Below are 25,711 nucleotides of genomic sequence, written 5' to 3'. Positions count from 1 at the left end.
AGTTACAGGCAGTAAGAACACCCAGGACGATTAGAGACTGCTGAGAGCTGCCCACTCCTGAGTTCATCCTTTCTGGCAGCCATGTAACTGCAGGTCCTGTAACCGCTTCAGTACAGCAGCTGCATCATCAGCCAGCACCATCTGAAACATTATCACACATTAAGTTTTTTGACTTTATTGAACATTAATTGTACCTTGGAGATGCAGGCAGCAGTGGAACACTGATTCTCCTGGGTCCAAGGAAGCCACATCAACCAGCAGGGTGGACTTGAGAACACTTACGTGGGATTGAACAGAAAAACCATCCCTGTGCACCCAGAAGAGAGGCTACCCTGCAGTAAGGGTCACTATAGTCTAAGATTATTAGCATGTTTTGCTAATGCACTTACTACTCCAGAATACAGTAACTTTCTTTGCAGTCAGATCATTACACAAGGGGAGCTATCTGAAGACAGCTATTCTGGTTTGTTCTCTGTGTTGACAAGCCCCAAACTGTTGCGCTGTATCCACTGGCGGCTCTGATCATCTGATCCTATGGTGCGGCACTTAAATAAAAACTAATTTGATTGCAAAAGGCTCTTTAGTTTTTAATTTAGCTGTATTCTGAACTCCATGGTGCACAGAGGGGAGTGGATTTTCCACGGTATCTGAATATCAGCCAGCTGCAAGGTCTCTTAAAAGAAAGGGACACTCTTCAAACAGTTGAGCATTTGACATAAATCGATTGTGTTCTGACATTTTTCTTATTTGGTAGCTCTTAATCGCAATGGTTCCAGACACGGTACATTTGTGGGGTTTATTTTAGTAGCGGGATGTTGGCTGCGTTTCAGAATATGGACATACATATCTAGAGAAAGCCCTGGGTAGTCATCCTGCTGGAAATCTGCAGGAAAAAGGCCTAATTCTGCTCTACAGATGATGCAAGCAACTGCAGTCCTTTCCCCCCCTCCACTGCTTTCTTCTGGATTCACATCAGCATCACTGAGAACCGCACAGGGTCCCAGCTGCCAAAACCAGCTGCTGAAACAGGGCAGGCCATCTGTCTGCTCCAGATGGTTTGTAGCCCGTTACACATTAACTCCTTTAAACAGGTCTGTGTTAAGGTATCAGCCTTCCAAAACCTTGCTCCAAATTCACTGGAGGTCTAAACCGACCGAGTTCAACAACGTTACGCTCTGAAGGAATTTGACCCTTCAAATTCTTCTAACTGGTGTTGCAATACTGTTAATATCCGGATTGCTGAGGGCAGCTTGGTGTGAGGCTAGCTGTACCTTTGACCCTCCCCATCTGTCTGGGGGCTCCGGCAGATGACCCCCCACCAAATCTCACCGAGCAGCTGGCAAGGTCCTTGCCCCCATCACAGAAAGGGAAGGAGCAAGCGTGCCGGCATCCAGTGCCAGTGCAGGGCTCAGCCTGCAAGTTTGCACTGACCCACGTCCCTCGCAGCAGCTCACAGGCTAATCTGAGAGCGGGGAGGCTGAAGCAGAGCCAGGTCTGTCGTGCCAGTGACGGGGGAGAGCTTGGGGCACCCCCACTCATCAGACCAGGTCCTGGGGTGCCCATTCTGCTGCTTCCCGGTAAGATTGGGATCCATGTGTCACCACAGAAACACAAAACAGCTCTTCTGGAAGCAAATATAGTTGATTTTGAACAGCAGCAGCAAAACACAAGAAGGGGGGTTTCAATCACAGCCCTTCTATGTGTATTTGGTTCTCTAGGGGCTAGTCCAGTACCTGGTTCCTGGGGCTGAGAGGTAACATTTCTCCCCTCAGGCTGAAGAGACAGGGCTTATTATTTTCAAAGTCCTTTTTTCCAGGTTTCTGCCTGATTCTCTCCCTCCCCTTTGCTAGCCCAGGGTATTGATCTCAGCAGGGTCACAAGTAAACTTCAAAGGGACTCACACTTGCGCTGCTTGTTGAGGACCACGAACCGCACCGTCTGAGCCTTATCATTTCCCCTCCTGCCTCCACGTGAGATAACGGCACCACAGGAACCCTCTGGCCATCACACAGCCAGGCTGGCGACAGCAGTCACACCACCAGCCAGGACACACATCATTTGCTGCTAACTACTTCTGTTTCTTCATAGCTCCCACTGCAGTACCATCCCGTGGGCAGCGCAGGCTCCGGCACGTGCACCCAACTACCCGCTGCTCTGCCAGCCACAGGGGACGGAAGGATCATGGAGAGAAGCAGCAGCCCCAGCTTGCCAAGCCCTGCACAAAGCCATGCCATTTGGAGCAAAACCAGTGACGCTTGCTGCCTTTTACCTGGCACGAGACTGGAATGACACCTTCTCTTTCATTTCTCCAGTCTGTTTTCCACCCTCAGAAGATGTAGCAGAGGTTTGCACACTGGCTATCTTAACGTCAGCATGAAAATCTCTATTTAGCCGCTTTTCAGTGGTGCTGAGCAGCCCTATCTGCAGCTGAGCACAGTGGATGGTGAGAGCGCTGAGCATCCAGGGCAAGAAAGGCCTCGAGTCTCTGAAACATTAAACTAAGAATCTGACTTGAAGTGTCTGAAAATGTTGGCCCAGGACATTTCCATTCTGCAGGTCAGTTTGTTCCTCTCCTTCCCCCACTGGAGAGGAGCAAAGCGTTTACCTGAGCTCAGCCTGTGCCAGCTACAAAGCACATAGGGGTGGCCCGAGCCACCCGGGGTGGGTCATGGTGATGTGAACACCGGGGAAGGATGAAAAAACTGTTTCAAAGTTAAAATATGCTCCCAAACTTTACATTGAACTTTACATTGTTCTTTCCTTGTTTGTGAAAAGGTTTTGGTGATAGGTGAATAAAATCCTCTGGCTACACTGAAACATGCACTCGAAGAAACAGCTTCAGGTAAATTTTGCAAGTTGCTCTTTCCCCCTTGACTACCACCAAAATCAGGAGGAACTCAAGACCAGACCACAGCTGCATCAGGCACTCTTTTGTCCTGAGATACCCTGATTTCATCATGGCACATAAAATCAGAGCGGCTATGACTCACCACTGCTACTACACAATTTTTCATGATGTCACATTAAGCCTGAAGGAGCAAGGGGGTAAGTGAGTGAAACGTTAAAGAGATTTTACATTTCTCGGTGGTGACCCTGCAGCTATAAGGCACCGAGGCAGCATTTAAACAGCTGTAAAACCAAGCCCCACTTTCCACTGTAATTTTCCGTGCATTAGAAATAGATTTGATTACAGCTACTTGGTTTCAAGCACCAGCACTTAGGTAGAATTTCACTCCCATAACAACCCAAGCTCTCACTCAAACCAAAGCTCCTTCTTGCCAGGTGCTAGGCAAACACGGCCACAGGCACCCCCAGCCCAGACATGGGGTCCAGCAGCCCCCCCTTCAAACCTTCACACCCTGCCAGTTGCAGCACTGTGGAGGCAGCTGGGTGCCAGCCTCCCGGGTGGGAATCCCTGGTTTCGGGGGACGATCCCCCGGTCACCCTGTTCATGAGGTGCTGGTGGGTGGATGGAGGAGAGGGGGAGGCTGCCCAGAGCCAGCTGCCCCCCACCGTTATCGTAATGCTGATGGCAGAGGGGACATCTGGAGGGTCCTGGAGGATGGGCTGAGACGTCCCTGCCTTTGGCAGACCCCTGTGTTGGGGGACCCAGCCCACAGCCAGCACACGGGGGGGTCCCAAGCTGTCACCCCACAAGGAGGTCCCCAGTCCGTAGCCACCACCTGGGGTGGGGGTGTTTGGACCTCTGGTGAACATCTGGTCCCTGATCAACACGTGTGTGGGATCCCGAGGGGTTCCCCATCCCATAGCCGACGAGTAGGAGGACTCTAGATGTCGGTTAACAGGGGGGTCCCCTGCTCCCCACACAGCAGGACCCCAAGTCCCTCGCCGACACACATAGCGGGGTCCCCAGCCATGGGATCCCGGCATGGTCCTGCCCCGCCCCCCCCCCAAAAAAAAAACAAAACCACAAAACCCCACGATGGGCTCTGGCTCTGGCCAACACGTGTGCGAGGGGACTCCCCAGCTCCTGCCTCCCCACGGAGGGGTCCCCGACCCACGGCCAGAGATTGGGGGGGGGCCCCCTCCTTAGTGGGGCGGAGGGTCCCCAGCCCCAACCCGCTGCACGAAGGGGACCCTGCCCCCGCCGTACCGTACCGTACCGTACCGTGCCGTGCCGTGCCGTGCCGGCCCGCACCGCCCACAGCCGGCAGCCCCGCGGCCCCGGGGGCGGGGAGGCGGCCCCGGCCGTGCCCATAAGGCGTGCGGGCGGCGGCAGCGGCGGCGTGGTCCATGGCGGCGGCGGCGGCAGCAGCCGCCCGGTGCCTACGGGGCGTCCGGCGCCTCCTGCCCGCGGGCGCTCGGCGGGAGAGCTGTGAGCTGGCCCGGCTGGCGGGGCCCGTGGTGAGAACCGGGGAAGGGAGACGGGACGGGGACACAGGGGATGGAGACGGGGCCCGGCAGCCCTCCAGCCGGAGCGGCGCCGGGCCGAGGTGGCGGTGGCGGGGGGAGCGTAACGGTCGGCGGCGCTGAGGTGAGGTGAGGGGCCGCCGCCGCTGAGGTGAGGTGAGGTGAGGGGCCGCCGCCGCCCCGCGGCTGGGCCGCCCGGAGCCTGGCAGCGTGCCCCGGCCAACCCGGGCTGTGGAGGAGATCTCGGGCCCCGGCTGACACCGGGAAGGGCGTCCGCAGCGGGCTCGGAGCCCTGCCCGGCCGTGCCGCTGCTGTTTCATCTCCCTTCAGCCTCCCGGGCACGGCTCCGCTTCCCCGGGGCTTCACCTCTCCTCCCCGGCCGGACAGGGGCCGGCCCGGTCCCTCCCTCCTGCAGTCCGTGCCCGCTGAAGGCACGGCTAGAATTAAAACGGCACCATTCGTTCCTTAATTGTCATCCGAGGGCTTATTCTTCGCCACGGGAATTCCTGTTGCTGTCTAGCTTGGTCCGGGTGCCCTGCTCCGGCAGGGCCTGGCAGCAGGGCTTTAAAAGGAGAGCGTTGCACTTGGGGAGCGGGGGGAAAAGCTGTTAAATTGCTCTGGGAAACCCATTTGCAGCCCCGGCACTGCCGCGTACCCCTTGGGTGACAAGCAAGTCGCTTTGCTTGATGCCAGCCCTTCCAGCAGACTCTGGGTGCAAAGATGCCCCATGGCTCGTAGTCCCGAAATCCTCCCTGGGCTGCTGTTAGTCTGGAAGGAGATGCATCCTTTGGTAGTCAGGGACCGACGGTGCAGCACCGAGCGTGTTTCGCAGAGGCTTCCGCAAAAGGGAGCATGCGTCACAGCCCTGGTCTAAATCCGTTGTGCGTGAAGTTTTGTGCTTTGAATTTTCGACTCTATCTGGTGAATAAGTACCAAGTGATGAACTCGGAAACGTCCTCCCTGACATCAAAGCACTGACCTGCTGTGATCGGGCAGCAGAGGAAGTATAGACGGGTTTCGGTTTCTGCAGCTGAATACATCAGCCCTAGTTCAGTCCCCTCAACCGTTCCACCGGTGGCACAGCCTGCTTCTCTGTGTGCACAGATAACCTCAAAACCAAACCTGCAGCTGCCAGTAGTTAATGCCCATTTCACGTCAAACCCTGTACTAGAACAATTGTGGAGGTATGGATCCCTGCTGCAGGGATTACTCACAGCAGCAGGTCGAACATGCTCACACCTGGCAGGAGGACTACATCTGCAGGCAGCGGTGGGACGTCTGGAGAGGAGAAGGTTTTGTTCTGTTCTTCCCCTGACCCCACAGGAGCTGATTCTTCAGCAGCGCTGGGCTCTTGGCTTGCCAGCTGCTGGGTGAAAAGGAGCGTGAGCAGACCCTGGGTATAGTCCCCAGCCATGCCCACCCCTCAGGGGGTATAAATGTCTCTAACTCTTACCATCTGGTTCTAGCTGTGCCATGACTCCGTGCCTTGGATGCCTGTAGAGGGGGCCGTCATCTTGCCAAGGGAAAATGAGGTCTGGAGTGTGATCTCTGTTGCAGCATCGTTAAGCCTTGCTGTAGCTCCTGGCGAGGAACAAGCAGGCTGGACTTGGCATCTCTCCAAGAGGAGAGGACATTGCAGTTTGGGAGGAGAGGTTTCCCCAGATGCACAGACGTGCCGAAAAACATTGGGATTTTTTATTTTCCCTCTCTATGCATCTTTCATCCTGGAAAAGAGGATTTCTAGTGAAGCCCTTAAGCCACATGTAAACAAGGTCATCTGGCAGATTGGCTGCATAACACCAAAATACCACAGGGCAGGTAGAGGCCAGCTTTGAAAGACAAAGACACCGACAGCCTGTGCGAGCCCTAGAGCTGGCTCCTCTGCCCCAGAGGACATGTTCCCAGGACAGCAGAGCCCTGGCCTCGTGGCGAGGTGCTGCGTTGACACCAGGAAACCCGAGTTCATAGTCCAACTCCTGGGGGAAGGGTGGTGTTCCTAAAGTCTTAATTGGTCCTCATCTCACCGTCTCCTCCTCCTCCCATCCTAGTTTGTCGCCCAGCTGCTGGGGTTCCTGATCAGTGTGGTCAGCTCCATCTTCTGTGGCCACCTAGGGAAAGCTGAGCTGGATGCTGTGACGCTGGCTGTGTCCGTACGTATTACTCTGATTCCCCTCTGATTTAAAACGTGTAAATTATGCGTCACCAAAAAAAAGAAGAAAAAACTCAAAACCTGTGGGAACGTATACGTGAGGACCCTGCGTGTAAGCACAGCGTGATGCAATGCAAACATCGCATCCACCAAACTGTTCTTTCTTTTGCCCTGAGCACGGGCAGGAGAGAGGAACCGAGCAGTCAGTGACTGTGCCAGTGCAGGGCCAGCACCTGGGCAGGGAGCTGGAGCCTGTGACCAGCTCTCTGGACCCACCTGACCTGGGGGTGTGCATGTGGCTAGGAGCAGCACTGTTTGTGGTCCTTTAGGTATTCACCCCTTGCTAGAGGATCCTTTTCAACATCAGGGGAGAGAAGCGGCTATTTAGGTAACGGGAATGTGTTATTCTGAGAAACAGAGAAGGGCTGGAAACTTACCCAAAAGTCGTAGCAGAACTGTCTCCCCACCCAGTTGGGAGGGACACAGTGCTTTGGGCCAGGTCCCCTGCCACCCTCCATTGCAACTTGAGTCCCTTGTCTCTCCTCCAGGTTATCAATGTGACAGGCATCTCCATTGGTTCTGGTTTAGCCTCAGCATGCGACACACTGATGTCCCAGGTCAGTAGCAGCTCCCCCTTTCTTGTGCCTGACAGGGTTTGATTGGTGGCATCTCACCTCCTGTGCAGCGTGATCTGGGCACAAAGGGTGGGAGGATGGCAGCTTTCAGCCAGCACGGGGCTACAGATGCACTGGCTGGAGCCTGCTCCCTTCCTGCAGCTGCACCAAGGAGCCCTGGGTCATGCCTGGGTAGAAAAGGGATGTGCAATCTGCCCGAGAGCCAGTTATACCCAAACAGCCTGGCATTAGCCACTGCAGGGTGTGGGAAATGCATTTAATCAGGCCGTTGCTGCCCTGGGTCCTGAGGATTTGCCCAGACACTTTGGTTCCCTGTAATGCTCACCTTGGTCCTCTCTCCCGATTAGACGTATGGCAGCAAGAACCTGAAGCAGGTGGGCACCATCCTGCAGCGGGGGATCCTCATCCTGCTGCTGTGCTGCTTCCCTTGCTGGGCGCTCTTCATCAACACTGAGCAGATCCTCCTGCTCATCCGCCAGGACCCCGAGGTCTCCAGGTCAGGGGTGAGATCGAGCCCTTCTGGATCAGGCATTTGGCCGTGGCTGGGTTGCCACGTAGTGTTGAAATTGAGGCTCTGTGGAGCTCGAGTGCAACACTGCTCGGCTTGGCTCTTGCTTTGCTGTGTCATTAACTGGGGAAACAACTCTCTTTCCAGGTTAACTCAGGTCTACGTGATGATCTTTATTCCAGCGCTTCCTGTAAGTTGCTGCTAAAGCTGTTAAAAGCTCTGTACCCCTCAGTAACGTTAGTGGAAAGGAGGGAGTGTCTTTGTGTGGATCACAGGGCAACATGGTTTAGGGTTTTATGATGTGCCCCTTGATCTTGGGCCTTAACAGATGTGTATTGGCCAGCAGCTGCTGGACCAGCAAACATACACTCTTTCATCTCACTGTGCAAAGCCTTTTACTGCAGGGCACGTCTCTGCACAACAGGTAACTGGTGACGGACATTGGAACCAGGGGCTCCAGGGCTCACTCTTAGCTCTGAGATAAAGGCTGCAGCTTGCTGTTTGCACACACTCATAGCTGCTGGGCTCTTGGCTAGTTACTCTGGCTCCTCCAAGATGGGGAGCAGTACCCCTGGGGAATAAGGTCTGTAGGTTAATCCTTTCTTCCAAGGTTTCCAGGCTCTCTTGTGCTGATGAGAAAGCAAAGGAGATTTCCCAACTGGAGACTGATCTCTCTTCCCAGTGGGAATGGGAGGTGCCTTTTGTTACTCTTGGCTTGGGGCGCAGCCGCTGCTGGCAGATACCATGCTTCAACCAGACCACAGGAGCAGGGTGCTGGGTAGCGTGCCTGGCTGGGGCACCCTGAGAAGGCAGTGCAGGGACCTGAGGGAGGGACCCATCTGTGAGCGTTAAGTGGTAGCTGGCTGTTGAACCATAGTGCAGCAGTGCTGATGAAATGAATCCTGACTTTTGCAGGCGGCGTTTCTGTACCAGCTGCAGACAAGATATTTACTAAGTCAGGTACTGTATAACTAGCCAGGTTCAGGGCCATAGATTAAAGGTAATCCTAGGAACATGGATAAAGTTGGGGATCTAAGTTCATCCTGTTCCGGGAAGAGCTGGGCTGAGGAATGTGTGATGCACAGCCCCCCAGCCGGCCCTGCCGGGCATGGAGAGCTCATGGGAACCACCCTTAGTTTGCTCCATTTCCCCACTGCTACCTCCCAACTCTGCATTTTATTGATTGCACCAGCTCTTGAGCCCTGCATGCTACCTTCTGCATGTCTTAACACAATCCAGCTCTACCTGAAACAGGAGCTGTCTTCCTGGCTTTCTCCTTGGGCATTGCTGAAGGTCTCCCCTGCATTTGCTGGATGGGGCTTGGGTAGTGTTGGGAAAGCAAACTCCAAAGTCCCTCCTTGGCTTCCAGGCGATCATTTTGCCTCAGGTGTTGACGGGGATTGCAGCCAACATCCTCAATGTGGCCATGAACGCCTTCTTCCTATATGCGCTGAAGCTGGGCATGGTGTAAGTGTGAGCAGAGGTGGTGACGGACTCTCCCCCTGGGTGCAGGGGTTTGCTTAGGGCTGTGGGGGGTGTCCTGGGTGCCCAGTTCTGCCATCCTCTGTCCCCAGCCAACCAGCCTGCAAAGATAAGGCTGGGGGGATCTGCCCCATATCTGCAGCAAGGCTTGCATGGGTGCCACCAGGTCTCTTCTGCTATAGCCGAGAAGGTTGGGGAGGATGTAATTTGTAATTTGCCTGTCTCTCTCCCCAGGGGCTCTGCCTGGGCTAACACTGTGTCTCAGTACACCCAGGCCATCCTCCTCTTCCTTTACGTGTGGTGTAAGAAGATCCATGTGGAGACCTGGGGAGGTACTGTTCATAGCTTAATCCTTCAAAATACCAGTGTTTGGCCCTGGGGATTTGGCACTGTCACCAGCACCTGACAAAGGGATTATCATCCCCTCACGGCGGGAAGATGCTGTAGCTATGTCCTCAAGGCCTTCGCTGTAGCTCCAAGTACATTCTTGTTGATCATCCTGTCTCGGGAATGCATCATGGTACAGCAGCAAGACTAGGCTGATGCCCTGTGAGCTGCGGTGGTGATTGTCGTCAGACAGTGTCCAGAAGAGCATATGGCTCCCCCCTTTAGGGGAGGAGAGGGAGAACATGCATTCATTTTGCTTCACCTCCTCATTGCAGGTTGGACCAGGGACTGCCTCCTGGACTGGGGATCCTTTATCCGGCTGGCGGTGCCCGGCATGCTCATGATGTGTATTGAATGGTGGACCTTTGAGATTGGGAGCTTCTTGGCAGGTGAGTCCAAATCTTCTTTTTCCTCTGGTTCAACAGGTTGTCTTCCAGTCATGCCGGCTCTGATGGCTGCCTTTTGAGTATGTCCCCAGAGCACCTGCTGCCAGCAGCCTCCTCGCCTGCAGGGTTGGTTCTGCAGGATGCTGCATCTGTTAGATGGGAACTCTCTAGTCACTGCCTCCTTGTCAGCAAAGGAGGAATTTAATTCTGACCTAATGAAGGAAGCGATGAATCTTTTCCAGGGCTGCTCAGCGTGGTGGAGCTGGGGGCACAGTCTGTCATCTATGAGCTCTCCTCTGCGGCATACATGGTAAGGGCTGAGTGTGTTAAACCAAGATCAGCCTGGGAGGAGCCCCCAAACGATGGCCCTGCAGATCAAGGCTGGGGAGGGAAGCAGGGGTGGGAAGCAGGAGTCGGTGCCAGGCAGGTGATGACTCTCAGGCCTGCTGTGCAGGTGCACAGCCAGGGCTGTGCTGCAGATGGAAAATCCCTTTACTGCAGCAATGCCAATTTGCCCCAAATTCCCTCCTGGGGAAGAAAATTGCTACAGGCTCTGTTGCCACTCACCTCTTTCTTCTCTCCTGCTACTCAGGTGCCTCTGGGCTTCAGCGTGGCTGTGAGTGTCAGAGTGGGCAATGCCTTGGGATCGGGGGATGTGATGCAAGCCAAGACCTCTTGCATTACTGCCCTGCTGTGCACAGGTCAGTCCAGGTCCTGCAGAGTGGAATAAATTATCAGCAAATGGTTCAATTCCCCTCTTAACGGGATGGGGACCCACCCTAGGAACCCAGACCCACTTGTTTGGACCCTCTGTTTGGGAAAGGTGAGATCCTGGCTCCTCTCTTCTGTTAGAAACCTGCTGCAACGGCTTTGATAGTTAAAAATACAATTTAGCATTCTGTCTTCCACCTCCAGAAGGTAGAGGGAGTATCTAGGGAGAAAGTGAGGAAAACAGACTTGTCCTCTACCGCAGTATCACTTGGGGGTCAGCCAAGTCCAGTCCCCATCACATGAAGCCCCTGAGGTCTGGGCCTGGGTCAGGAGTGGGACATGCTGCCCTCAAGGCAAGCAATCTGACTATTTCTTTTTCTTTCAGGAGTTTTTGCTGTGGTGGTTGCAACGTTACTGGGAACCCTAAAGGATGTGGTGGGATACATCTTCACCAGTGACAAGTGGGTTAACAACTTTCTTTTGAATATTATTACCTTCTTGGAGGGTATGATTTATATCCCAGGAGCTGCTCAGAAGCAGCTGACAGAGTTCATAAACCTCCTCCTGGCAAACATGTTCCCCAAAGGTTCCTCCCAACTGCCTGGTGTCACTGGGCAGCACAGATGCTTCTGACACTGGGACACTACCATGGTGGTACCCAAGCTGCACGCATCCCCTCAAGTCTTATGGGCTGGGATCAGGCTTTGCAGCTGGATGAGTCCAGTCCCTTGAGACCAGGCTGTGCTGCTTTCCCTGATCAGTACGTACATCTTCCCAACAGGGAGATCGTTATCTTGGTGTCCAAAGTGATGATCATCTTTGCTCCGTTCCACTTGTTTGATGCAGCAGCAGTGAGTATTCCAGCATGTGGAGCAATTCCTCTCTGCAGGTGGGGGTGCAATGGAGAGTGCAAAGCTGCCTCTAGCTCACTCTTGATCTGTTAAAATGATAGAGAGAAGCAAACTGATAAATTGTCAAAGCAGCTGCTTGCATTACCTATAGCACCTCAGCGTCCCCTGTGCTTGTAGTTGCCCATTGGCATTGCTGCAGAGCAACCCAGCTTCTCCCTCTCTTCCACTGGCAAGGCTTCAGCTTTCTACTAGCTTGTCAGAGCAACACAAGTGAGCAGCTGGAACTTCAGAGATACCAGGTACTCCCAGCGTAGTGGCAGTGCTCATACACCTTGTTAGATGGTTAGATTGTAATTTCAGCCTGTTGTCTCCTGTCATGTCCCTGAGAGAGGGACCCAGGCAATGTGGAAAGCACTATGGGGTCTGCTGGCATGCCTCTCCTTGTCTGCAGACAGCTCCACATTCTGCACCTGGGCTGGCAGCTGGAACGAGAGGAGCCCTGCTCTGTGTGCTCTGTGATGTGGCTTTGGTCTCTCTTGACTCTGCGGAACAGTGCTGTGGGTTCCCTTATTCATGGGGCCGTGCCATACCCCGGAGCTCCTGTGGTACCTTCCATAGCATGTGCTGTATATATTGATTCCTCTGTCTGCTTTCCTTAGGCAACCTGTGGTGGTGTGCTGCGGGGCACAGGAAAGCAGAAGATGGGTGCTATCGCCAATGCCATCGGCTATTATGCTATCGGCCTGCCCATCGGCATCTCACTGATGTTTGCAGCTAAGATGGGAGTGTTAGGTACATGTGTCCTCCATTTGGCGTTGAGAGCCTGGCTTTGTATGAGCTGCCAGCACTGCTTCTGGGCCAAACCCTGCGCCTTGAGCAAAGGCTCAGCCCTGGAACTTGTGCTCAGATCCTCCTTCAGCTTAGTGGGGCTGGATTGCACACCCAAGTGTTTAGCTCATGCAGGCTCCGAGTAGCCTCCATCAAATGGGGGCTGAGACATCCCAGTAAACCCAGGCTTGCTCCCAGCATAGGACCCCCCCAGGAGTTGTTTCCTCTTGCTGCCCCTCAGGGCAGCTCTCCCATCAAGACTGGGTTAGACATGGGGCCATAATCTGACCCCACTGAAGTCCTTGGGCATTTTGGCAGTGGCTGGCAAAAACAGGCTTTCCTTAAGCCCTCCCTGAAGTAACTCTCCATTGCTGCAGGTCTGTGGGTGGGGATGATCATTTGCATCTCTTTGCAAGCCCTTTCCTTCTCGGCTTTTGTCATGCGCATGGATTGGAAGAAAGCTGCAGAAGAGGTGAGACTTGTGCTTCTCTCTAGTAACTCTTAAAAGGTGCTAAGTGAGTTCCTGTCCCAGTACAATGCCATAGCTCTCTGGGGCAGGCAAAAGTGAACCGGGATCTGTCCCTCTTCTGCAGTGGAAGAGCAATTTTGTGCTGAGCATGCTTGTATTGGGAGAGTGGAGGGAGGAGGCTCAGGTTTGCTTGGCTGGGCAGGACACCCTTGCTCTGAGAAGAGCAACTCCTTCTGTGTGTTTTTAGGCTCAAGTCCGAGCTGGACCAAAAAAACAACTGGAAGATGTGAACTCCAATGGCACAGTTGCTAACAAAACATCTGCTGTGGGTATGTAACCGGGCCTGACAACAGGGAGGGAGCCTGAATTCTCCACCCAACCCTTCCTTTCCTTCACAGTCATAGCAGCTGTGTCTGTCCTGCAGGCCCAGAAAGCTGGGAAGAGCACAGTGTCTGGTGCTGGTCCCAGGCCAGTGGCACTTCTCCTGTACTTAGTAATGGGGTACAGGATACCCCATTACCCCTGTCACCACCGTGGCTGCTCCAGGGAAGAGCCTGGACTGCCAGCCAGTGTCTGCCTTACCTGGGAACACCTGCCACTTTGCTGCAGCATGTCCCACCCAGTGTCCCTGAGACTTGGGAAAGGACCCTCAGGGGACTGTCACTAGCACTTGTGCAGCATCAGCCTGCGATGCCCTGACTTTGCAGCTTGGCTTCCCTGCAGCACTCACCTTTCTGTTACACAGATTACATCTCTGTTGACACAGACACCGTGGACACTATGGTCCTGCCTGACAGCATCGTGACGGGTGAGAGGCAACCTGACCACCAGCTCATCACACAGGAGGCACCTGCTGTCGTCCCTGCTCCTCCCGCTGTGGTATGGAGGGCCCTGATCATCCGCCGTGTGCTGGCCACTGCTGCTGCCATTGCTGTCCTGCTGGTGGGCATACTGGTCCGGCTCCTGACTGGCAATGGCTAGAACCAGTGACCCTGGGGAACTGTGCACAAAGCAGGAGGGCACGTGGTAATGGCCCAGAAGGATGGTGCAGGGGAAGGAATTCCCCCTCAGTTCCTTGTAAAGAGTCACTTTGCTCAGTTTCTGGTTAACTCACACTGTTTTATCCCACATGCAGAGTTCTTAAAGGGGGTGAGGATGTGGCACCTGGGAAGAAAGTGCTTGAGAACTGGTCCCTCTCCTACCCTGCACTGGGATGTCACTCATGATAGGCGGGAGTGTATCCTGGGGCTGGCCCGGTAACGAGACAGGGACCTTGTGCTGCTGTCCCACTTCCTACTCCCTGGGGACATTTGCCCATGTTTGCTAATGGCAGAGGCTCTTGCTGCCCACAGCACGTTTCCTCACGCACCAGTCTGTGCCAGTATCTTGACGTGGCAGAGCCCACTTCCTACTGCTGCAGCAGCGCAGAGCAAGGCTGATTTTGTTTGGAAGATGGCCGACTTCTCTGACTGCTGCCGGGGCGTTGGGTGCTGGCTGCTGGCCCTGCTCTCCCTGCTGTGGGGCAGGCATGGGGCCTAAAGCAACTCTTCTTTGCACTTTTGTAAGGTGGGATTTTGATACAATAAAGTTTTCTGAGTAAATGTTGGGCTGTTAACATGGTGTGAGCATGACCCGGGTCATCGCCGTGACTGAGCTGTTAGAGGAGAGATGTGTGCCTGGTTTGTGCAGCACGACAGGCTTGCACGGGGCATAGCCTCAGCCTCCCGGCCCTGCAGTTTGGGGCTGGCTCTGGGTGCAGCGGCAGCCAGGGGCTTGTTTTAACCGGGGTCACAGAGCACGCTGCTCCCCTCAAGTACAAAAGCTCTGACGCCACTGCTGAGCTGCACGGGAGAGGGTGGTGTGGTGCACAACCCTACAGAGCCATCAGGGAACTGCTGTATATCTTAATGCAAATGCCCCTGCCCTTGCAACCTGTCCCAGGCTCTTACCTGCAGCGGTGCGACAGCAGCGAGGCGACTGCCTCTGCGGTGTGGCACGTGCTCAGCCGGTGGAGGTAAATACCACATAAAGCTGGTACGTGGCACGCGGTGCTGGCAATGAAAAGATGTGACCAAAAGGAGCTTGAAACAGCCATCAACCTCGACCTCAGCAGCCTTTGTCCCAGCTTTAGGGAGGATGTGGCAGACTGCCCTGCTCAGAATCCCGGTAGTTTTGGGGTGGGAGCCTGGGGAGAAGAGGAAGCCTGCCTTGCTCTGTCCCATGGGCTTCCTCAGCCCACCTCCTGCTCTGTGCAGGAGAGGGTCTGCACCGTGGGTCCCCTCTGCCTCCCCTGCCCTGCCGTGGGCCAAGGCAGGATGCTATATTTGGCCTGGCGGAGCAGTGCCGGTGAAATCTGACGCTGCCATGCTGTGCAAGACCGACAGCTGGAGCCAATGGGGCCAGCTTGTCTTGGCCACCGCCATGCTGCGATGAGAGGGGCCGAGACAGGCAGCGGCTCCGCCACTGCCGGCAGCAGTTCACGGGAGACCGCAAACAGACCCATGAATCCTCCGTCGTTGCTGGAAGAGGAGGACAACCCTCCAACCCACCGGCCGACGGAACCGCGGCAAAGCAGGAGAGAGGTACGAGGGTCCGCGGGAGTGATTTGGGAAGGCTCGGCCCCCCTACCTGGCTCAGGGCAGGCAGCAAGCACCTTGCGCTGCACATCTGGGCTCCTCCGCGCTGCCCACAGCAGCGCACAGGACCCTCGCCGGGCTTCCCAGCTCCGTGCCCTGCCCTGACCCGCTGCCTGCGCTTCCCATCGCCCGACCCAGCTACCAGCAGCGAGGAAGCACGCGGTTGGCTCGTCCAGCCCTGGCTGAAGTTCAACCCCACCGTGGTTACACATTGCTCACCCTAGCGAGGGTGGTTTTAACAGAGCGCGGAGGAAGAGGGGTTGTTTCACTCCCGTAGCAGAGCGGCAGCATGAAGCAGGCGAACCTCCCTGAGGAGAACGGCTTCAGCGAGGCAATGGCCGCCGGCCAGCACGATCTCACACCCAGTAACTGCGAGAAGAAACGCCACTGGCTTCGGCGCTTGGTCCCGGACACCTTCTGGGAAGATGCAAAGAAGCTGCTGGTGCTGGCGGGGCCGCTGGTAAGGACCCCGGGAGGTGAGCGCTTCCCCCCCCCCCAAGCATGGCCGGCCCTGCTCACCTCCATCTCTGACCTTCGCCTCTCCTCTTCCCCGCGCTTAGATCCTGATCCAGCTGCTGATCTTCCTGATACACCTTGTCAGCTCCATATTCTGTGGCCACCTGGGCAAGGTCGAGCTGGCCTCCGTCACGCTGGCCATCGCTGTAAGCATTCCCGGGGGCTGCCCCGGCACCAGGCGCCAGTTCTCACCTGCTGACACTGGGATGGGATACGGGAATGGAGGCGGACAAGGACAGAGGAGATTTCAGACTCCTGCTTTTCCTTTTAGTACTTCTCCCTACCAAAAGTCTTAAATGCTCACATTCGCTCTTTTTTTTTTTTTTTTTTAACTCCTGTTTCCAGGTTATAAATGTTACTGCCATCTCTGTAGGTTATGGTTTGTCTTCGGCATGTGACACCTTGATATCACAGGTGGGTAAGAGATCCTGGCACTTGTCCTGGAGACACGGGGTTTTCCAGCATCGGCTGATGCTGCCCAGGCACTGCATGGAGCCCTGGCTGCACCTGCGAGCTGGGGAAGCTTGTCCCCAAGCAGCAATCCCATAACAGGGAGCTCCGTGCTCACCTTGAAATATCAAATCCTTCCCGGGCGGTCAGGGCTGCTCCATGCTCCGTGGGGTCCCCGTCCCACCAGCACGCTGCCAGTGCAGCAGAGCTCACTGCCACCCTCTTCACCTTGCAGACCTACGGCAGCAAGAATCTGCTGCGCGTGGGGGTGATCCTGCAGCGTGCCACCCTCATCCTCCTGCTCTGCTGCTTCCCCTGCTGCGCCATCCTCATCAACATCGAGCAGCTCCTGCTCCTTGTCCGCCAGGACCCTGAGGTCTCCAGGTCCGGTGGTTCCGTGGACCAGACACCGCTTCCTTGTCCCTCCCCGGCACAGTGGGGCTGTAAGGAGGGTAGCTACGGCCATGGCCCCTCGCTAACCATACCTCTCGTGTCCCCCCAGGTTAACCCAACGCTACGTGATGGCATTTATCCCTGCTCTCCCGGTGAGTCCTTGTGGGCACCCTGAACGCTGGCCACACACGGGGACCGGCCATCCTGCTCCTATTTTCCGCCCCTGCTCAATGCTGCCCTCATCTCATCCACCTATTTCCTTTTCAGGCGGTTTTTCTGTATAACCTGGAGACAAGATACCTGCAGAACCAGGTGGGTCCTGCAGCCCTCGCACCCACGGAGGGTCAGCCCCAGCTCAGGGCTCCCTTCACCCATGCACCCAGGGTTTTCATTCTCACCGTTCCTGGTGGCAAGGCAGCATTTGTCCCCACCGCTGCCTGGGTGCCCCGGAGCAGCTCTGATGCTGGAGATCACCCCATCCCACAGCCAGTTGTATCCATCTGCCTGATGGACCTCCCTTCATACTTCCCCACATCAGAGATTTACCTCCAACACACTCATTTTCCAAGCAGGCGACATCATCGGAAATTTATTTTTTGGCTGGGAAAGCTGCTGAGCGTGGGGTTGGCGGAGACCTTCGCACCTCTCTCCCGAAGCTTTTGGGAAAGTGCCGTAGCCCCCATCTCCTCCTCTTTGCAGATGATCATGTGGCCGCTGGTGCTGAGCGGGGTCTTCGGCAACATCATCAACGTGATCGCAAACTGCATCTTCCTCTACGTTTTCCACTTGGGCATCACGTGAGTAGTGCTTGTGTCCCATGGAGGGGAAAACATGACACCTGGCAACAGCAAGGGACTTTTCGGGGATGTCAGCACCACCAGGCGTGGCCGAGCATCTGGCACTCGCAGGGGCACGGCGGGCTGTTACGCTCTGGCACCCCGAGGCCGGGGAGGCATGAACAGAATGCCGACGACCTTTCTCATTTCCTTTGCAGGGGCTCTGCCTGGGCCAACACCGTTGCTCAATATTCACAAACCATTTTCTTGTTCCTGTATATTATAGGCAAGAAACTCCACGTGAAGACCTGGGGAGGTAAGGGCACCTCCCCAGCTCCCTCGAGTTCCCGCTTTACACAAGTGTTCGTGAACCTTCCACTGCTTCTATCTATCTAGTGAATTCTATTAGTCGTGATGGTGAAATATTAACCTCAGCCCGGTACACCCCGGGAAAGCAGTGCTGCTTCGGTGGTACCGCGTCATGCGCGAGCTTTGGCAGACCACCGTGCCGGGCAGTAAACATTAATTCTGGAGAAATGAAACTTTCTGCTGAGGCTTTGCAGAGTTCAGCCCCAAAGTCAGATGAGCACAGACGTAAGCACAAGGTTGTCCTTAGGCACTCTGCTCCGGGAGCGATGAGCTGAGGGTTGCACCGCTCTGTGGCCCACAGGACCGCATCCACAGAGCGTGTACACGCACGCTGTGCTGCTGGAGGTCCTACGGAGCTGAGGAGCATTACCCTGCTGGCTCTGCGAACAGGAACGGCACCTCCAGCCGCCTCGGGTGCTCTTGAGAATGTAAGACGTGGCCAGTCTGGTCATCCATCAGGTGACTTTTCTCCTCTCTACAGGCTGGTCCAGTGAGTGCCTGCTGGAGTGGGACAGTTTCACCTCCCTGGCTGTCCCCAGCATGCTCATGATATGCATTGAGTGGTGGACCTATGAAATCGGGAGCTTCTTGATAGGTCAGCGGAGAGGGGGAGCTGCAAGGAGGTGGACAAGGCTGTGACCCGGAGTGGCGTCCGCAGCGGTCGCAGGGGCCGAGAGCGGCTCTCCACCGGGCACCCACACCCAGCGCTGACCCTCTCCTCTTCCCCAGGCCTGCTGAGCGTCATAGAGCTCTCCGTCCAGTCCATCATCTACGAAGTGTCCGTTGTCGCTTTCATGGTAAGGGCTGGGGTTTATTATTTCAGACCAGGGCTCCCCAGGGACAGTCCCAGGACAGACACCCAGCAAAAACCAGCTCCAGCAAATCTCGGTCTTGCCCCGCTGCACTTAAGCCTCTCCCTGCTCCTGCCTATCCTTCCTACGGAGACATTTTAAATTAAATCCTGAACTCCGTCCGCCTCTCTGCTGGGTGTTTATTCCACTGTTACTGCGATGGCCCCATTACCCAGACGCACACGCGAGCCTCAGCCCTGTGGTTACAGATCCCCCTGGGGCTCGGCACGGCCGCCGGCGTGCAGGTGGGGAACGCGCTGGGTGCCGGCGACGCCGAAACAGCCAAGAGATCCTCCTCCACCAGCCTGCTCTGCACAGGTCAGGCCACCTGCGTGCCGGGAAGCCTTCCCCAGGGCTCTTTCCAGGCACGGCAGGAGCAGGGAACGTTCGCAGTCCTCTGCCTGCGGCACACACCCTGCTCTCTCCCTTCGGCTGCTCACGGCCGGGCTGGGCTCAGCGCTTTGCTCTGTTTTTCAGGAGGGTTTTGCATAGCCATGGGGGTTATTTTAGCCGCCATGAAGGATGTGCTGGGATACATCTTCACCAGCGACAAGTGAGTGCCCCCGGCTCCTGGCCTCGGTGCGCGGAGGTTGGTTCCCAAAAGCAATCGTTGGCTCTTCTCTGTCCCCAGGGAGATTGTTGACTTGGTGGCCTGGGTCATACCTGTCTACGTTGTCTTCCACTTGTTTGAAGCTGTGTGTGTAAGTTCCTGGGGACGCTGCTGTTTTCAGTAGGGGACCTCGGTGTTGAGCGGCAGCATCGCAGGTCAGTCGGTCGAGGGTCCCTGAGGCTGCGGTCGAGCACCGGCACACGCACCGGGACCCTGCAGAGCTCCTGGGATCACCCCTTAGAAAACACCGAGTGCGTAAAAAGCTAAAGATCCACAGGACCGGGCAGGGACACAGAAATAACGGGGCAGAGGCTGGAAGCTGGTTCATCACTGGGCTGGTTCACCAGCCCCCGGGCAGCAGCAGAGCCCCGAGTTTGGCCGAGGCGGTGTTCCCGGCCCCAGCCCCTCTCCCTCTCCCCGGCAGGGTGCCTGCAGCGGGGTGCTCAGAGGCATAGGCAAGCAGAAATTCGGTGCCATCCTCAACGCCGTGAGCTACTATGGTGTGGGCCTGCCCCTGGGAGCCGTGCTGCTCTTCGTGGCCAGGATTGGCGTCATAGGTACCAACCCCGGGCACGTAGCTCTGCATGCCCCCAGATCCCCCGCGCGTAGACTCAGCTCCCCGCCCCAGCTCCGCCGATGGCTCACCGTGACCCTCCTGCCTGGTTCTGCCCTCCTTACCTGGCTGGGGACTGGGCACACTGGTGTGGACTGCGATGGCCCTTGCAACTACCGAGAGCTTTTAATTGTACTGGGAAAAAGCAACCGCTGCCGGGCAGCGCCGCAGCGGGCGCCCGCGGCCGTCCCATCCCCATATCCCTGCTGACCTCGGTGACATCCCCTTTCTCGCCTCGCTGTCCCGAGATGCCGTCTCGGTTGCGTTTGCTCCGGCCACGGCACCTGGCTGACGCCGGCGTGCCCTCCGCAGGTCTGTGGCTAAGCATGCTCGTCTGCGTCTCCATCCTCTGCACCTGCTTCGTCGCCTACATCTCCCGCATGGACTGGAGGAAGGCAGCCGAGGAGGTAACCCACGCGCCCACAGCATCGTGCGCTGCCAGCGGGAAGGTCCTCAGTGCCTTGGCTGGGATTCGCAGCGGGATTAGACAGCATCGTGGGCTCAACCCCTCGGGCCAGCGCTGCCCAGGGCTGTCCTCCAGTGCCCCCAGCAAAACCCGGTGCTCCCATGACCGCGGCCACGTCCCTGTATTCAATTCCCTCCCACACATATGCACTTGATAGCCTCAAGGTTTCCCTCTGCACCTTGTGCCACCCTTGGCTGGGGACATGAAGCACAAAGACGGGGTGACCGAGGTTACCTCAACCCTGCAGCCCTGAGCATCACCTCGTGCCCCAGTAGCTCCAGGGTTTCCACCAGCCAGCACCTCTCATTTCGGGTATCTTTCAGCTACACAGTGCCATTTCCAGCCAGACGAACCCCGCGAGAGGTGACACGTTGGCTTTGCTTAGTGGGGATTTCCCACATCACGCGCCACCGGCTAAACCCAGCACGTTGCCTCCCCCAGGCTCAGCGCCGCGCAGGAGTGACCCAGCCACCACCGGAGGAGCCGAACTCGGGCCCCGAACCCTCCTGCAAGGCAATTCCCTCGGGTGTGGGGCCAGCCCCACCGCCCCCCGCTTATCCCCCCGCTGTGGCAGTGCGGGGGTGCGTAGGTATGGCCAGGAGCTGGGTATGGCAGGACGGGGGAGCTGGGCACTGCGTACGGTGGTGGGTTTGGGTCCGGGAAGGGTCTCCGAGGATTCACATAAGCCAGGAACAAGCCCACAAAATGGGGGTGCAGTGTAGCGCTGGTGATGCCCTCAGTTACTGGGAAAACACTAATTACAAGGTGGGCTCGGGAGGGTGATGGAGGGATGGGGCACCCTGGGCAGTTCTCACCTTGCAGACACCAGGTCCCACCGAAGCTCCGTCGAGGGCTGGAGATCTCCGGGCTCCGGGCTGTTCGTAACATGCTTTCAGACCTCAAACAAAACCCTCCCAAGAAACCCCTCAATCCCCCCCAAAAGCCCTCAGTGACGCCGCCCCGTTTTCCTCGCAGCGGGAGTGGATGCGCACAACAGCGTCGTGCTCACAGGCATCACCAGGATGGAAGGACCAACGTACCGGGTGGACCCCCAGGAAGCCATACTTGCCACATCCCCTCCGGCCACCGCCACGGCCACCAAGGAGCTGATCATCCGGCGTGGGCTGGCAGCGGCCGCGGCCATTGCAATACTTGCACTCGGCATTGTCGTAAAGCTGATGACCAGCAAACACTGACTCGCACCAGGGACTGCGGGGACTTTGCTTTGGGGAGCGAAAGCCCCTCCTGATGGATGGGACGTACGAAGCACAGACAGGCCAGCGACAGAATCCAGCACGTGCCTGTCCCACGGGAGCCAAAGGGTCCCCCCCGTCGGCGTTTGTCAGCATCTGCTCAGGCGTCGCTCGGGAACAGGCTCTGCTGCACCCAAAAAGCTGCTCTGGGCTGCCCGATGCGCAGCAAGCATGCGGTAACACCCTCCAGCTTGCGCTGCCAGCTATCACCTGCCAACTGGAGCTGGGCACAGCCTAGCTCACATTGCTGCTCTGTGACAAATGCCAAATAAATAAACCCAGCTGGACTCGGGCTGGCTCCTTTGGGCAGAGGCTGGGAGCAGGGGAACATCTGATGCCGGGGGCTGCAGCCCATGCAGGAGCCTGGGGCACATGGGTCTCGCCCTGCCCCAGGTGGCCTTCACAGTAAAACAAAGGTTTTATTCAGCAAGGCGCAAGGTCAGCTTCCAGTTACGAGTCTGAAGGTAAAAGACTACCAATAAACCAATAAAAAAAATGGGAGTTCAGTTACAGATGAGATGGCTGGCTGCTCAGCCACTCTGGCCAAGGACTTGCTCAGACCTGGGACTCTGGTCGCAGCAATGCCTCTGTTGGCACGCAGCCCCGCACGCAGCGCACCGGCGGTGCGAGGGTCCCCGGCACTCCTCCAGTCCTCGGGGCAGAGTGTGGCCACAGCTCAGAAAGCCTTTGCTGTCCCCTCAGGTAGCCTTTGCACACTTTGGATGGCTAAAGGTGGTTTCCCCTGCAATGAGACATCATCCGTTTGGTCGTGAGTCCTTTCAAGGATGGGATGCTGCAGGTTCTTAGAGGTTCTCTCGCTCTGCTCTGGGCAGGCTGCTGGGGACAACCAGCCTGGACTGTCCCCATCCGTAAGACCCACATTTTGTTAGGCTTATTGCTGGTATGAGACAGCTTTCTATGGGGATCACGCGAGGTGTCATGCAGATAACAAGGTCACTAACAGCTGGCTTTGTTTTGATACCCTTGTGACAAATGATTCCCCCATTCCCAAGAGCTTTTAGATGCGCTCCCGTCTGCAAAGCAGGGCAGATGCTGCCTCCTTCCATCTGCCACCACTCGCTGCTGACACATGACCGATGGTCTGAATCAATTCCTGTGCTTCAGCAGGAGCTAGAGCCTCCAGCTTGGGACTTCTCTGCTTTAGGTACATTTCATTTGCTTCTACCTCTTCAGTGCATTGGCTGCCATAGAAGAAAAGAAATTGCAGCAAAAAACTGTTCAGCACTAGGACTGCAGGGAGTGAGTGGTGGGTTACAGGTCCGGCATGCTGCTGACTGCTGATCGTCCCTCTCGTCCGGGGGACACCATCGAGAGAGGCACAGAAACAAGGCTGAGTCCCACAGGGAGGGAGCAGAGCCTGAGGCAACGGGGCAATGGAGGCTGAGACCAGGTGGGGCTCAGGGGACAGAGTTGGGAACACGCACTCATGCAGAAAGCACAGACCCAAAGCTCACCTTTGCCACCACCGCTGCCACAATCCCCCGCAGGGCCAAGATGACCAGTCCCACTCGGCCCTTGTTAAATCGCTTCAAGAGGAAGAACTTGGCCCAGTTCACCTTCTTCTGGCTGCCAGGCGGGTACCGGAGTTTGTTCACAACCTCCGTCTTCAGGTCCTTGACCAAGCAGGCACAGCGGTGGGAGAAGGTCTCAAAGCTGTGCTTGCCGTGGTAGGCGCCCATCCCGCTGTTACCTGAGGGACACAACCCAGGCAGGTCACATCATGCACGGTGACAGTTGCATTTCTTAAATTCTGTTTGGCAGCCCCCAGGACACCGGGAAAGCTTGGTCACGGTGCTTCTCACACCTGGAGCAGCTGCTCTGCTCCCCAAGGGCGGAGAAGCAAAGAGCAGCTTTAATAACTACCCAGAAATAAATGAGGACCTGCTCGCTTCCTTGAACTGGTGCTGCTCAAGCTGGTTGTCTGCAACCACCCTTGCAATGTTAATGGCAGCAGTCCTCTCCTCCCCAGGGCCAGTCCTGCTTCTCCCACAAAATTTACGCTGGGGTTGAGGACAGGAGGAACAGAGTCTATTATTTCAAGCAGTGGGACATACGAAGGACATTCAGCAACCTGCCATCAGAAACACCCAAGACCTCAGCCCTCTACCCACTGCCAGGTTGTCTCTGCCACAAAGCCATGAGCCTGACAGTGACCGTGGAAACTCAAACAGCCGCTCGGCCACAGGCAACTTCATGCCATGCCCCAGCATGGGAGAACGGGAGCTGTGGACAGATGTGCCAGAGGGTTTTCCTCTCCCGCTGGCACCAACATTGCTCCAACCACTAATGAGCCTTTTCACAAAGGAACCCACCAGTGAAAATAATACTATTGGGAAAATGCAGCTGAAAGTTCCTGAATTGCCAAACGGGCATGACGGCACCTGGGTCAGAGGCTGCCCCTGGGAGACTGAAACCAGGCATATGGGATGGAGCAGGGACCTACCCACACCGCCGAAGGGTAGATCCAGAACCAGAGTGCATGAAGACGTCGCTGCCTGTCACACCACTGCTGGAGGTCTCTCATATCACCTGTCTGATCAACTACCCAGAACGAGAGATGGCACAGAACAGAGGGAAATCAAGACAGGCCACCAAATCCACAGCATCTACCAGAACGGGTGGGTGCCAAGGTGATGCTTGCATCCTCCTTTGTGGAGGGGAACAGGCTGTGCCTTGTTCTTTGAAAGAGGCTGGCTTTACATTACTTAAACACAAGATCTGCCCAGCTGGAACAGAATTGGAATGAAAAGGCTCCATCTCAGCAAGACGGGTTGGAGGCGGCGGTACCTCTGCAGGAGCCTGGGGTGCTCCTCAGCCCTCCCACCCAAAACGCCTGGGGCTGTTGTGTCAGAGCAAAGCCCTGACCTAAATTCCTGAAGCTGGCACAACAGAGCCTGGAGCAGGGGCAGGAGATATGCAAGGAACCAGCATCCACCAGCGTGGGCCGGCCAGCTGGGGCACACGGGGAGCTGTGCAAACGCAGAGTCCTTCAGCAGGAGGCTGGGAGCCTCCACCAGCTCTGGGGACACTCGTGGCCCCCCTGAGCCAAACACTGTGATTCACATCCAAAGAGGAGAAGACACAGGTCCTGCGGGGAGACGTGCCTGGGACCGGCCACGTGCAGGATTCAGCTGCGCAGGGAAGCCTCCGCAGGGAGCACAGCCCAGACCCACCTTCTTGTTGTTGGAGAAGACATAGAGGGCAAGGGGCTTCTCCCGACGGTTGATGAACTCAATGGCTTCGTCTACGCTCTTCACGGTCAGAATGGGAAGGACCGGTCCAAAGATTTCCTCCTCCATCACCTTTGACTCCGGAGAAACATCGGTGAGGATAGTCGGTGCTGAGGCAAACAGGCGGGAAGGAGACGGTGTGAGCCGCACAGAAGACGCGGTCCATCGCAGGACCCCGTCCCGGGCACCGCCTGCGTGCAACACACACCAAACAAGCCACAGACACCCTCAGCCCCCAAAAGGCACCTGCTACCACCTCCCCTCCCCAACAGCTGCCAGGAGCACCTATGAAGCAGGAGGCCTCATCGGCTTCTCCCCCGTGAGCAACCTTCTGCCCTTCCAACAGGCCCAGGATCCTCTTGAAGTGACGCTTGTTGACGATCCTTTCGTAATCCGGAGATGACTTCACGTCTTCCCCATAGAACTCCTGCCAAAGGGCACAGCAGAACCAAAGCGCTCAACACACCGCCACAACAGCCACAGCTCCAGGGCTGCAGCTACAGAAACTCAGACCTGGGCTGTAACGGGAACAACTCCCACAGCACGAGGAACTCCACGCTCACCTGCAGAGCCGCCTTGATGTTCTCCACCACCTTGCTCTTTGACAGCCTGCCTGTGCTCCCTGCCAGGAGGTCATCGCGGTGGGGACCCGCACTCCTGTGCCGGGGCAGAGGCACCTCGCAACACACGTGTCATCTTTGGCCAAGCCCTGGCCCGAGCCAGGAGCGGCAGAGGATGGGCAGGATTCCC

At 56.5% G+C, this 25,711-nt stretch overlaps 2 protein-coding genes, 1 long non-coding RNA gene and 1 pseudogene across 6 annotated transcripts; 2 read left to right on the top strand and 2 right to left on the bottom strand.

The window, feature by feature from the left end:
• Window positions 1–579: 579 nt before the first annotated feature.
• On the bottom strand, window positions 580–6,413 carry LOC115347575. Of its 2 annotated transcripts, none has more exons than XR_003925535.1 (3): window positions 5,825–6,413; window positions 5,586–5,737; window positions 580–2,485 (listed from the first exon to the last, which is right to left on the bottom strand). It is a non-coding gene; the product is annotated as an uncharacterized LOC115347575 (long non-coding RNA). The 2 variants fall into 2 exon arrangements; XR_005933473.1 differs by having other exon boundaries at window positions 5,586–5,734.
• LOC115347571 (multidrug and toxin extrusion protein 2-like) lies at window positions 4,213–14,378 on the top strand. 2 transcript variants are annotated; one of them, XM_030029091.1, is made up of 18 exons: window positions 4,213–4,365; window positions 6,420–6,521; window positions 7,069–7,137; window positions 7,503–7,651; window positions 7,811–7,853; window positions 8,579–8,623; window positions 9,033–9,130; window positions 9,380–9,477; window positions 9,808–9,921; window positions 10,161–10,228; window positions 10,511–10,619; window positions 11,015–11,090; window positions 11,411–11,480; window positions 12,140–12,272; window positions 12,686–12,780; window positions 13,025–13,106; window positions 13,523–13,803; window positions 13,913–14,378. In XM_030029091.1, the coding sequence occupies exons 1-17, from the start codon at window positions 4,255–4,257 to the stop codon at window positions 13,756–13,758; spliced, it is 1,698 nt and encodes a 565-aa protein (XP_029884951.1). In that variant the 5' UTR covers window positions 4,213–4,254; the 3' UTR covers window positions 13,759–13,803; window positions 13,913–14,378. The 2 variants fall into 2 exon arrangements, with proteins under 2 accessions (XP_029884951.1, XP_029884950.1); XM_030029090.1 differs by having other exon boundaries at window positions 13,523–14,378.
• A 327-nt stretch (window positions 14,379–14,705) lies between these two features.
• On the top strand, window positions 14,706–21,997 carry LOC115347570 (multidrug and toxin extrusion protein 1-like). 2 transcript variants are annotated; one of them, XM_030029088.2, is made up of 18 exons: window positions 14,706–15,359; window positions 15,694–15,873; window positions 15,974–16,075; window positions 16,275–16,343; window positions 16,615–16,763; window positions 16,882–16,924; window positions 17,040–17,084; window positions 17,472–17,569; window positions 17,767–17,864; window positions 18,399–18,512; window positions 18,647–18,714; window positions 18,978–19,086; window positions 19,246–19,321; window positions 19,400–19,469; window positions 19,803–19,935; window positions 20,304–20,398; window positions 20,899–21,046; window positions 21,433–21,997. In XM_030029088.2, the coding sequence occupies exons 1-18, from the start codon at window positions 15,171–15,173 to the stop codon at window positions 21,651–21,653; spliced, it is 2,007 nt and encodes a 668-aa protein (XP_029884948.1). In that variant the 5' UTR covers window positions 14,706–15,170; the 3' UTR covers window positions 21,654–21,997. The 2 variants fall into 2 exon arrangements, with proteins under 2 accessions (XP_029884948.1, XP_029884947.1); XM_030029087.2 differs by having other exon boundaries at window positions 15,691–15,873.
• Window positions 21,998–22,958: 961 nt separating this feature from the next.
• Window positions 22,959–25,644, bottom strand: LOC115347775 (annotated as a pseudogene).
• Between the last annotated feature and the right edge of the window lie 67 nt (window positions 25,645–25,711).

The sequence above is a fragment of the Aquila chrysaetos genome, chromosome 10 (assembly GCF_900496995.4).
Source record: "Aquila chrysaetos chrysaetos chromosome 10, bAquChr1.4, whole genome shotgun sequence".
NCBI lineage: Eukaryota > Metazoa > Chordata > Aves > Accipitriformes > Accipitridae > Aquila > Aquila chrysaetos.
This window is presented reverse-complemented; position numbering and strand designations above follow the sequence as displayed.

Coding starts and splice junctions, on each gene's coding strand:
- LOC115347571 (XM_030029091.1), top strand. CDS start 4,255: ATGGCGGCGGCGGCGGCAGCAGCCGCCCGGTGCCTACGGGGCGTCCGG. Junction 9,131..9,379: donor GCGCTGAAGCTGGGCATGGT/GTAAGTGTGAGC, acceptor CTCTCTCCCCAG/GGGCTCTGCCTGGGCTAACA. Junction 12,781..13,024: donor GGAAGAAAGCTGCAGAAGAG/GTGAGACTTGTG, acceptor GTGTGTTTTTAG/GCTCAAGTCCGAGCTGGACC.
- LOC115347570 (XM_030029087.2), top strand. CDS start 15,171: ATGGGGCCAGCTTGTCTTGGCCACCGCCATGCTGCGATGAGAGGGGCC. Junction 17,865..18,398: donor CCACGTGAAGACCTGGGGAG/GTAAGGGCACCT, acceptor TCCTCTCTACAG/GCTGGTCCAGTGAGTGCCTG. Junction 19,322..19,399: donor TACATCTTCACCAGCGACAA/GTGAGTGCCCCC, acceptor CTCTGTCCCCAG/GGAGATTGTTGACTTGGTGG.